This window comes from Trichechus manatus, unplaced genomic scaffold (genome assembly GCF_000243295.1).
Source record: "Trichechus manatus latirostris isolate Lorelei unplaced genomic scaffold, TriManLat1.0 scaffold00054, whole genome shotgun sequence".
Classification (NCBI taxonomy): Eukaryota; Metazoa; Chordata; class Mammalia; order Sirenia; family Trichechidae; genus Trichechus; species Trichechus manatus.
This window is the reverse complement of record NW_004443990.1, coordinates 4,843,570-4,855,001: the sequence shown is the minus strand read 5'-3', so window position 1 is coordinate 4,855,001 and position 11,432 is coordinate 4,843,570. Positions and strand designations below refer to the sequence as shown.

The 11,432-nt window shown below is 48.2% G+C and overlaps 2 protein-coding genes across 4 annotated transcripts in view; both read right to left on the bottom strand.

Annotated features, from left to right (window-relative positions):
• Positions 1 to 774: 774 nt before the first annotated feature.
• Positions 775 to 8,171, bottom strand: SUPT4H1 (SPT4 homolog, DSIF elongation factor subunit). Of its 2 annotated transcripts, none has more exons than XM_023732723.1 (5): positions 8,018 to 8,171; positions 7,177 to 7,283; positions 3,168 to 3,223; positions 2,850 to 2,903; positions 775 to 2,288 (listed from the first exon to the last, which is right to left on the bottom strand). In XM_023732723.1, the coding sequence occupies exons 1-5, from the start codon at positions 8,084 to 8,086 to the stop codon at positions 2,248 to 2,250; spliced, it is 327 nt and encodes a 108-aa protein (XP_023588491.1). In that variant the 5' UTR covers positions 8,087 to 8,171; the 3' UTR covers positions 775 to 2,247. The 2 variants fall into 2 exon arrangements, with proteins under 2 accessions (XP_023588491.1, XP_004377936.1); XM_004377879.3 differs by having other exon boundaries at positions 1,864 to 2,265.
• A 2,582-nt stretch (positions 8,172 to 10,753) lies between these two features.
• Positions 10,754 to 11,432, bottom strand: part of RNF43 (ring finger protein 43) — a 68,251-nt gene continuing 67,572 nt past the window's right edge. Inside the window, exon 8 of one of the 2 annotated variants that reach the window (XM_004377878.2) lies at positions 10,754 to 11,145. In XM_004377878.2, coding sequence (XP_004377935.1) covers positions 11,102 to 11,145 — 44 coding nt within the window. In that variant the 3' untranslated portion in view covers positions 10,754 to 11,101. The remainder of the gene's footprint in view (positions 11,146 to 11,432) is intronic. The other variant, XM_004377877.2, reaches the window with a different exon arrangement.

Genomic DNA, 11,432 nt, shown 5'->3' with positions numbered 1-11,432 from the left:
CAACAGCACCACTCACTCCTAGGGAGTCATGAACCGATGGTCTCTGCCTCAGCTTCTTTGGACTCCCATTAAGGAATGGGACTCTGTACCTTCTTACTGTCATTGCTTCTATCTGGGCTGTTGAGAGCCACCACATGGAGGTTCAAGGACCAGAGAAGGCAAACTAATTCAGCAGCTCCCAGGTAATGCCCATTTGGCACAGAGTCTGTGGAATCCAGATGTCACTGCAATAGGCCACCCTTCCCCCATAACCAGTGGTGCCTGTCTTTCGCTTCCTGCGAGACTGGCAGTTACAGCCCCAGCTCAGTGTAGGACTAAAGCAGCCTCAGTGTGGTTATTTGTGCTCAGCGCCTCTTGCCTCCCCTCCCCCTGCAGCTGTTTCCATTCTCACCAAGCAGCCACACCCGGGTCAGACACACAGGACAGCAGCTGGGGCTTTCCAAGGGATTTTTTCAGGCCAGTGAAAGTTGGGTGTTGGCTGGAGAGCTCAGGCACTCTTGCTGAAACTCACTTCTTCCCTCCAGGATGTAAGCTCCAGCCTGGTGAGGCTGCTTCCCAAAGCTCCTTTCAGAGTGGACTTTAAACCTGCCTCCCCGGTCATACAGTGGTTAAGAGCTTGGCTGTTAATCATAAAGGTCAGCAGTTCGAATCCACTAGCTGCTCCTTGGAAACTCCATGGGGCAGTTCTACTCTGTCCTATAGTGTCACTAAATGACAGAATTGACTTGATGGCAACGGGTTTGGTTTTTTTTTTTTTTTGGTTTTCAACAGGGAGCTCTTTCAGAGTTTGCTGAGCTGAGAAAATCAGTTTGAAACTGGGGTTAACGGAGCTTAAAGGCACCAGAGAAAATGGTGCTGGTTGGAGAAGGACCCGTGAGCAACAGTATTAGCAGCCTGGGCCAGTCCCAGCTTCCTTCCCATGAAAGCAGGTGAGGGGGCACTAGAGTCAGCTTCTCTCTCTTCCCCACACACTCTGGGCCACAGGTAACAAGAGAAACCGACTCACTAGCAACACCAGGTGGAAAAAAAGCCCTAGTGCAGGGACCTCTGCGAATGAGTCAGAACTCATGCTGTTGTGGTTCCGGGCATATTTCCCCCCTACTATTTTGGTTGACTATATATATATATAAAAGGAGAGAAAAATGAATTTTACTTTTTGTGACTTAAGAATTTTCACATTGCTTAATTTGTATAATTACAACCCTGAGGTAACTGGGCAGGGTGTAATCATCCTCATTTTACAGATGAAAAACAAGAAACTTAGAGAAATCAAAATGGGCATACTGAGAATTTTGTAGAAATTTAAATGAAAAATTACAGCAAATTTTTTATTTCAGAACAAGTAACTCACCTTGGCCAATAATGTGACATTCCCTAAGGCTGCTACACGAACAAACCTGACCAAGACCCAGCATCCAACTAAGGGTTGAGGGTCTCCAATTAGGGAACTAGGAAATGGGGGTAACTGGGGAGGGCCATGGGTGCTACTGCTGGCTAAGGTATAGGAAGAGAAGTAAAAAGAAAGCTGAGGAGAAAAAGAATAGACATGGTCAAGGGACAAAGGGCACTAAAAAGCCTCAGGATTTCTTCAAGGGACACCTGCTCAGCCAGGTCTAGAAGGTAGAAAGGTTACAACTGCTAGACACCAGGCCTACCAGGCTGATGAGGTTACTAGCTCAGGACAGCTACCTTCCAATGAGACCCAAGGAAGCACAATAGAGGCTACAACCCTGGGGCTCAGAGACTGGCAACAGGGAGCAGACCTCTGCTGCTCTGGGAGGGTACTTACAGGGCAAGCAGTGAGACTTCTGTGCCCAGGCAAGAGAAAGGGAGCGGGAAGCAAGGCAAGTGTCACAGCTTAAGAACGTTCCGAGGGGCTCATGTTTATTGACATCCGATCCACAGAGTCCTGCCCACGGGCAAAAGAGCAGGCCTGGGCTGTGGGTAGGAAAACCAGCATCCTACTCCCTCCTCAATTCAGTCTCTGTTAATCCATCAACACAAACCCCTACCCCTCTGCCAGTAGTCCAAAGAAGGTAAAACGGTCCAAGGATCCGCTGTGCTGCTCTTTTAACAGTCTGCTGAGTCTCAGAGTTGGAGGGTTGGGAGGATTTGAAGTTCTGCTTGTTTAGTTCCACGAGAAAAACAGGCAGAGGCAGGAGACGGGATGCAAAGATGCTGGCAATCCTGCATCTTGCTAGGTCTTTATAGCTGTGTCTCTGGATTTGTAGGCCACTCCTCGACTCTTCAGCTCCCGCACGATTCCTGTGGCAGCAGAAGAAACAGCTCTGTGAGGGAAGATTCAGATGGATAAGAAAGGCTCCTCAGCTGCCACCTTTGGGGTGGGGGGTGGGGGCTATAAGCAAACTGGAGCTTCTAGACCACTCATCAATAGTCCTCCTTGGTTGGCTTGTTACCGCTGAAGATTGCTGGCTGCCTGCATCAGTTCTGTTCTAGGCACTGATACTTGCTGATTGCCTGTTCAACATCCACTCCCTCTTCTCTTGGCAACAATCCTGGGTTCTTATTTGGGGAACCCCTCTTCCCCAACAAAATCTATGCAAGTGCAGGGCAAACAATAACTTGGTAGGAATGAGAAGAAAAAGGAGGACACACTGCAGTCATTACAAGCAAGGATTCTGAAGCCAGAATGCCTGGGTCCAAATTCTGGCTCCTCACTTACTACCTGGGTGACCCTGGACAAATTATTGACCCTCTCTGTGCCTTGGTTCCCTCCTCTGTAAAATGAAGAGCCTTAGAGTGTGAGGATTAGCACTGATTCAGATAAAGGGCTCCTACAGTAGTTGGTACAACAGATAAACATTGGCTGTTATTATGATTATTATTACCTTGAGGCAGGCGACCAGTGACTGACACAGCATAGACACCTGGCTTAAAGTTACCTGAGAGAGAAGAAAGGAGACTGCAGTTAGAGTGGTTAAGACTAAAAACCCAATGGAAGCTTAAGCTAAAAATGAAAGTGCTGCAACTCCAAGAGAAGAGCAATCACTTCTCTTGGAAGGGCACAGAACACTGCTTCCTTGTCTTTCCTACAACCTCCTGTTTCCCACGCTGAAGCTACTCACCCCGCCGTATTAAGAATCCCCTCACTGGACCTGAGGATCAACAACAACCAGGCCAGGATAAGAAGAAAAGGAGATACTTACTGACTCGCTGCCACTTGGAGACCCAGCTGTCCTCTGGACTCATCATTGCGATGATTCTAGGAAGGGAAAAGTAACGGAGAGTCAGCCTGAGCCTCCCCCTGCTAAAGAAGAGGTAGCCCAAGGGAGCTGCCCTCTTCACTCTCTTTCCAGCCAGCACAACAGTTCTGGGAGAGGAAACCTAGGAAAAAAGCCAAGTATCACTGAGTCTCTACTGGAAAGCTCTGCCTCTAATGTGCTGTGCAGCCTGAAGCACATACGAAGTTCTCTCTCAGAATTTCAACAATGAGACTCAAAGGTTGAGATAGAACAGCACAGGGCCTGGTACACAGTATCTGCTAAATAAACATCAGCTCTTCTTACTATGCTAATAGTCCTTCCCAGGGTAACTTGGATCCCAGAGCATTGGCAACAGACAGGCTCCCCAAAGGCTAAAAGTCCACAACCTGAGTAAGACAGGTAAGCACCAGGTGCTTTCAGAAGCTACAGAGGTCGTCTTTGTCATTCATTCATTCAATCAAATGCTTGCTGACTGGCTGTGTCAGTTCTGGTCTAGGCACTGACACTTGTTGATTGCCTGCTCAATATCCATTCCCTCTTCTCTTGCCAACAATCCTTGATTCTTATTTGGGGAGCTCCCCCTTCCCCACCCAAATCATACATTCTCAGCCATGTGCTTTGAGTGAAAATGACCCCACCTCCAAGGGTGGCAAATAGGGTAACACCTGCCCCCTGGCCCTGCAGACTAATCTGAGATAGCGTAAAAATGGCATGGTGGAGGCATCTGACCTCCTCTAACTTCACAAGCGGGGAGAATCACCATCAGCATCAACAGCTCAAGGCTGATTCCTATGAAGCGGAGGTCAGACAAGCCTCCACCCTCCCAGCCTTTTCACCAGTTCTGACACCAGCCATCCCTCACACGACAGTACTTCTCTGCTGGGTTCAATAATTTGTTGCAATGGCCACAAAGAACTCACAGACTATACTCACAGTTATGGGGTTTATTAGGGAAGTACATGGAAGAAAGATGGGGAAGTCTGCTTCCTGTGGGGCTGTTCTACTCTGTCCTATAGGGTCACTATGAGTCGGAATGACAATGGGTTTGATGGCAATGGTTTTTTTTTTGTTTGTTTTTGTTTTTTAAACAGGTTACAATTCCGAATCAGGAAGGACTCAGAATATAGTTCTTTGGTCAGGACAGCCTCTTCTCAGCTGTGCCCACAGGCAGGCCTCTCTCTGGTCCTCAGCCCCTTGGCCCCGGCCTCTGCCCTTCTCGGGCAAGTGTTACAAAGCTCTTCAGCTTTGCCAGTAAGTGCCCGGGGCACCCTACTCCACCAGTAAGCCTCAGCTCGAAGGCGCTAAGCTCTCTTGCTCCGTAGGCTGGCACACCCACTATAGCCACCTAGCCCCATGCGCCAGGAAGCCCAGTGCACTGTCTTGAGCCGGTCTCCTGGTTCTGCTGTAGCTGTTTCTCTGCCCCTGCTTCTTGCTATTTTGCATCATCTCTGGTGTTACAGCTCTCTCTCTCTGTCTCCTGGGTCTAGGGGGTTCTCAGTGCAGGGACCCCAGGTCCAAAGGACACGCTCCATTCTATTTCTTCTTCTTGGTGGTAGTGTAACACCCCCCGCCACCTCTGGGATGGCTCATTTTAAGCCCAATAGGATGGCAAAATTGACCAATCCCCTCATTAGGGTTCCATACACCTTATTTGCATGGTCCCACCCTAGCCCCCAAGGGTGTCATACACCTTATTTGCATTATTAGCAAACTATCCAATCCCCTTGGTGGGCCACAAGTACCTCATTTGCATAATCCCATCCAGTCATTTGGTGGGAATTACAAAACCAAGAAAAGCCATATAAAAGCAATACGTTGCATTGTATGTAGCTAGGCACGTACACAGGCCATCCTCCTAGCCACAAGTATATCACTTGAGTCACTCCCTTTGGTTTGAAATGTTCTTTCTACTTCTCTCCCATCTTAACCTCCTCAAACATCCTGATTCATATGCTACCTCCGCGTCTGACTGAGGTCATCTAACCCTCCTCCAATCTCCGTTAGCACTTGATTTGTTCACTTTTTAAAGCTCAATATGCAAATCTTTATACTGTTTCTCTCTTACTAGTAAGAATCTCATTGTGTAACTCTTGACATCTCTCATAGCAATTAACATAGTCCTTTAACTACAGATAGGAGGCAGCACTGTAGAGTGATTTAGAGTGTGGCCTCTAGCATCCAGCTGCCTGGGTATGAATCCCAGCTATAACTACTTTCAGGTTAAGTGACCTTGAGCAAACTGCAACTTCTCTGTACCTCAGTTTTCTCACTAGTAAAATGGGGATAATGATAATACAACTGGCATGGGGGTTTTATGAAGATTAAACTAGATAATGCACGTTAACCACTTAGCACAGTGCCTGCCAGTGACAAATGCTATATATAGTAACAACTGTTATTAACATCTAAGTTCTAACTTCTCCTGCCACTCACTGCATGACTGAAGAAGTCACAACTGCTCCAGGACCATGAAGGAACAGATGTCTTAGCTCTTAAATAAAAGAATTAGCCTAGATCTTTAATCTTCTATGAACGTACGATTCTTCGTGCTCCATAAACACTTGCTGTATGACCTAGCCATCCATCCATCATTAGTTATTATTACTATTTATTTAGTTTAATTAATTTAATAGTAACTTGCTAATTACTATTACGTGCCAGCCACTGGATATACTGGTAAACAAGACAGAGGCAGTCCCAGGCCTCAAGAAGATCAATCTTGACAGGTTCCCAAGCCCATCCAGGTAAAAGAACTTAATAGTATCCCCTGCCTCCAAAGAGGGGAGCCCTGGTGGCACAGTGGTTAAGCTCTCAGCTGCTAACTGAAAGGTCGGCAGTTCGAAACCCACCAGCTGCTCTGCAGGATAAAGATGTGGCAGTCTGCTTCCATAAGGATTCCAAAACCTGAAACCAAACCTGTTGCCATCAAGTCGATTCCGACTCATAGTGACCCTACAGAACATAGTAGAACTGCCCTACAGGGTTTCCAAGGAGCTGCTGGTAGATTCAAACTGCCAACCTTTGGGTCAGCAGCCAAGTTCTTAACCACTGTACCACCAGGCCGCTTCTGTAAAGATTATAACCTTAGAAACCCTACAGGGCAGTTCCACTCTGTCCTACAGGTCACTATGAGTTAGAATCGACTTGACAACAACAAGTTAACCCCCCAGAGAATACTGCCCCTCTAGTTCCCTTCCTGAGGAAGTGAGACCTGGCCACTTATGTTTCTCTCATTTTCCCTTTTCCCCACTCGATAGTCTTGGGGTGGGGGGAGGGGGGGAACACACACACACACACACACACACACACACACACAAGAAAAACTTTTTTATAGGGCCTCTTAGAAATATCTAAAAGTAGCAGCTTTAGGGCAATAATCTACCATTGCTGTACTTTAGCTTCTCTTCATTTTCAAAAAGGATCTTCATGCATTCAACAAACATTTACTAAGCATCTACCACTTTTCAAGCCCTGTGCTAGGTAGTGGTGCACAAGATAAACACAGTCCCCATCATCAAGGAGCTGACAGTGAAGTGAAGCAATGCCCAGTAAAAATATAATGAAAAAAATATATGCCATTTTAAATTTTCTAGTAGCCTTTAAAAAGTGCAGAGAAAAAAGATAAAATCAACGTCAATATTATATTTAACACAAAATATTACCATTTCAACACCCAATTATTACCAGAAAACGGAAAAAAAAAAAAAACAAAAAACCCAAGACATTTTTCATTCTTTCGTCTATGCTATGCTAAGTCTTTTTACACTTACAGCATATCTCAAGTGTCAGCTTACACTTACACCATATGTGACTACTGTATCGGACAGCGGATGACTAGTCGGAAGTGTGAGAAAGTAACTAGGATTGTGGTCTCAAAAGCCTGCCCTACCTTTACTTGTTAGGGGAGGGGAAGGCAATGCAGAAGGGAATGAAGGAATCTGAAGGGGCTTACCCATCAAAGGAAGAGCTGGTGCAATCATATACCATCTCTCGGTTACCCTTCATTTGTAGGTACGCATCACAATTGTCACAGCCGTCATATTCAAACTGATCTATAGTCTGGAAGGAAAAGAAAAAGGAAAAGGTAAGCACGAGTGAGTCTAAAAGGAAAGGCAGCTTTCTCAATATTTCCACCTGGCTAACCTCTTGGATACCTGGGCTGGCTTTGTCCCATTAGGTCCTCTACCCACCACTCCCAAAACTCCATTCCTAAGTTCCACCCTCACACTCCTTCCTCTCTTGTTCCCAATCCTGTTCTACTTATTCTCTACCCTAGTCTCCTCAGGGTTAGGCACCCTCTCTGACTGCTCTCTCAGCTGCAGATCTCCCAGTGTCCTTCGCCTCCAATTAAGTTCACTGAACGTGTGTTAACGGCTAGGCCGGCGCTAAGAGCTGAGGATTCAAAGGTATTTAAGACTGCCTATGCCCTTGGCGGAGCCCTGGTGGCGCACTGATTAAGACCTCGGCTGCTAACCAAAACGTCGGCAGTTTGAATTCACCAGCCGCTCCTTGGAAAGCCTATGGGCAGTTCTACTCTGTCCTATAGGGTCGCCATGAGTCGGAATCAACTCGAAGGCAACGGATTTGGTTTTGATTTTATGCCCTTGGTTGCAAGACCTGCACGCGTTCCTAGCAACGTAAACAACAGCCTTCTTCGGCTTCCCACTTCCCCAGCCACCTCCCGGGGTCCTCGACCTTACTCTTCTCTTCACCGTCCCCCAGCCCCGTTCCAGTCATCCTCTTTCCCCCAGCCTGGCCCCCAGCGCTCCCACAACCAAGTCCCCGACAGACACCTTGACCAGCGAACACAGCAAACAAGCCCGCAGATGCCGCAGGTCCTTCGGCACCGTCTCCAGGGCCATCTTCTCGGATAAGAAGAACTGCAGCTAAAGCTTCTCCCAAAGCCTCCTCACTCGCAGGAAGTAAACAGCGAATTACCCAGAATGCCCACCACTTCTGGCGCTGCGTGCCGCGGCCTTCCTCTTCCGGCGTGTGAGGCCGCCGGCCCCGCCTCCTCCCCCCGCCTTAGGAGATGGTCTCTCCCTCCTGGGAGGCGGGGCCAGCCCGGAGTCACCTGGGCCAGCGCGCGCTCACGCCACCTGAGCCGGCGCGAGGGCGAGGCTGAGGCGGCCTTTGGGCCGGTCGGCGGGACCCTGTGGGGGAGGGCTGGCGGCGCTGCTGGCGCCTGCGCGAGATCCCGTCGGCGCGGGCCATTTGATGTAAGCCGCTGGCACCAGGCCTCCGGTCCCCTTACAAGGATCCGAGATGATAGCCGAGATTCTTTTTGTCTTCCCGGTTCAAAAGCGCAGGGCAGAGAGTCCACTGTCTCCCTCTGGATTATCTCGGCAGAGACCGAAAACAAACCCAGGCACGGCCCCACAGCTAGTGTCTAACTGCGAGAGCGCTATAGGGTTTCCATTTGCCCTTCACAAGAATCCCGGCCTGTGAGCGGCCGGCGGCGGAAAAAATGCGTATTTAATTATTTTAAAAGTTCTTTGTATACGTTTACCCTTTCCACCTGATTAAGTTATACTTCGTGGGGCTTTTAGCGTTTGGACACAATTCCTTTGCTTCAGAACATCTGTAGGGAATTAGATGTCCTTTAATTGTTTTTTTTTTTTTTTTTTTTTTTTCCGTTTTACCCTATAGGGAGCTAATGCCTTGCTTTCTGGTTAAAACTGGGCGCCAGGCAACTGCCTCCTCTACCAAGCAGAGAAGCCGAAGGGGAAAATGTGCTTTGGGAGGAAGAGAGCAAAGGCCTTTCCTGGCCTTGTGGAATTCTTTTGATCCTCACAATAGTCTGTGCAAAGGCAGAGCCACAATCATTCGTATTTATCGGATTTGGAACTTTGGGATACAAATACATAGGTTCAGGCCCTTGTGTTCTGTCCTCCCAACTAGGCCTTGTAACTGAAACTGAGTTTTCTTCAAGGCCAAGGCCAGGCCTACCTCTTGTTGCCCATGCCATGCTGTGTTCACATGGGCTCTGTGACCAGGGTTTGATGTTCTCTATTACGGAATAATAACTTTCCACTTTGGAATATGTTTTCACTCTCTGGTATCTCATGTGATGCCTACAACAACTCTGTGAAGTAGGCTTATTTTATGGATGGAAAATTGAGTGATAGAGTACTTGCCCAAGGTCACAAAATAAATCACCGAAGCATTGTACATTAAAGTGCGAAGTAAACAGTACAATAATAATAATAAAGATTGCTAACAACTGAAGCATGAAGAGAATCCAGTCATGCTTTCTCCCTCTTGTCTCACCAGGCCATGCCAAGCCATGCCTATTGCCAAGCCCACCACTCCACACTATCCTTCTGTAAATCAGAGCCTAGCCCCTGATATCAGAAATCATTTATTTCTGTCGATGTCGAAAGAGATGAATTTGTTACCCTGAATGACAGTTGTTAACAGAACAAAACCAGAAGACCAGATATTATTTGTGGATAAATATATTAGCAAATAAATACATTTCTCAACGTGTGCCTGATTCAAGCGTCTTTCTGTCTGGTTCAGATATAAATACCCATGTGGGTGCCTAGGTGCTAGTCTCCCCACTGACTCTGAGGAAAGAAAGTTCCCAGGTAGGGGCCCTGTGCCCACTATGCCCCCACATTCACATTCCAAATGGGATAATGCCTGAGGGGCCAGCAATGACAAGCCTGCCCTGGAGTGAATGTCACCCCAGGGAGACCCCTCAGTCCTTGCCCACTCGGGTACCAGCTGCCCAGGCCAGACTTCGTGCTCCAATTCCACTCTCACATGCACCTGCTCCCTGTGGGTCCCTAACTGTATGGCTTATACTAGGGAGCTAGGCCTCTGCGCCCTCCAAACCCAAGGGCCACACTTGGTTTTTCCATTGTTCTCCCCTGCTCCTTCTCATCCTTCTTGCTCAGCTGTAATTCTGCCTTTTCTACCTTCCTTCCATCCTCCTTCTTTCCGGATGAAGTTCATGAAGTTCTTCAGAAATCCTCTACTGTCCATGTGCTTTGGGACTTTGAGACAGGAGCTCTCCAAGGAGAGTCATTCCCTTCCTACCCCAACCCCACCCGCAGCCTCCAGAGGAACTGGAGCTGCAGGGGTGACCAGGGAGTCTGAAGATCCAAGGCTTCATTCCAGGTTCCTCAAGATGCTGTACCCACCTCAGGAACAGAACGTCATGCCCTGGCTTCCCTCTGACTTAATACAGTGGATCTGACAATTTAAGGACAAGAGGGAAAAAATCCTCCTAATGCACCAGGGGATGCACTGCCTAGAGAAGCTGCAGAGACCCCCCTTTTCAGGGCTCAGGCTCACCAATGCTCCTCGTCCTTTTTCAAAGAAGGAAAATGATAGAGCTGGTGTTGTCCCTGATGCAGTTCCCCCAACAACAGCCTTTCCAGGGAGGGCCAGGGCTGGCATCCAGGGCTCAGCAGAAGGGGGTGAGAAAGGGTCATGCAGTCAAGCTGCACCCACTGCTGGCACGAACATGAGGCCTGGGATGATGGAGACCTAGGGGAGCTGGGGGAGGAAGCAGTACCTTTGTAACATCCTGACTTCCCATATCTGGCTTCCTGCCCTCAAAAAACATACTCTTCAAGGGAGCCAGTCCATACATGTGCACAGGCAGTAGCTGGTTGCCTGGCTGGACTCAGACTTGCTGCTGTGGGATGTGTTCTGCAGACAAGGGGGGACCCATCACCCCATAGCTGGGATCAGGAAACAGCACCTCCCGCCACCCACCACAACCACTCCTCTTCCACTGGTTCAGGAAGTATGGCAAAAAGAGGGGCGTTTGCTGAGGTCCTTTTTTCTCCCAGAAGCAGGACTCTGCCTGGTAGGGCCCTGAGTCATCCAGAGCACTGTCTTGGTTGGAGCCAGGTCTGAACATCTCACACGGCTTGTTCACACAGCTCCTCAAGCTCCTCCTCTGAGCCTGCATTCAGAGAGAGAGGAGGAGAGAGGTCACTGAGGGTCAGGCTAGGCTCCTGCTTCTCGCATCTGTGGGAGAGTATGGCTGGGAGGGGGCCACAAAGAAGGAAAGGATGATTAGATTGAAAGCTGAGAGGGACCCCAGTTGGGACACAGTGGAGAGAAAAACAAATCTAGAGAAAGGGAAACATATAGCAACCAATGTGTTCCTAATACTTACTATACATTCATTCATCCAATAAATATTTATTGAGCATTCATTGTGAATCTGGCCTGCTATCCAAAAAAAAA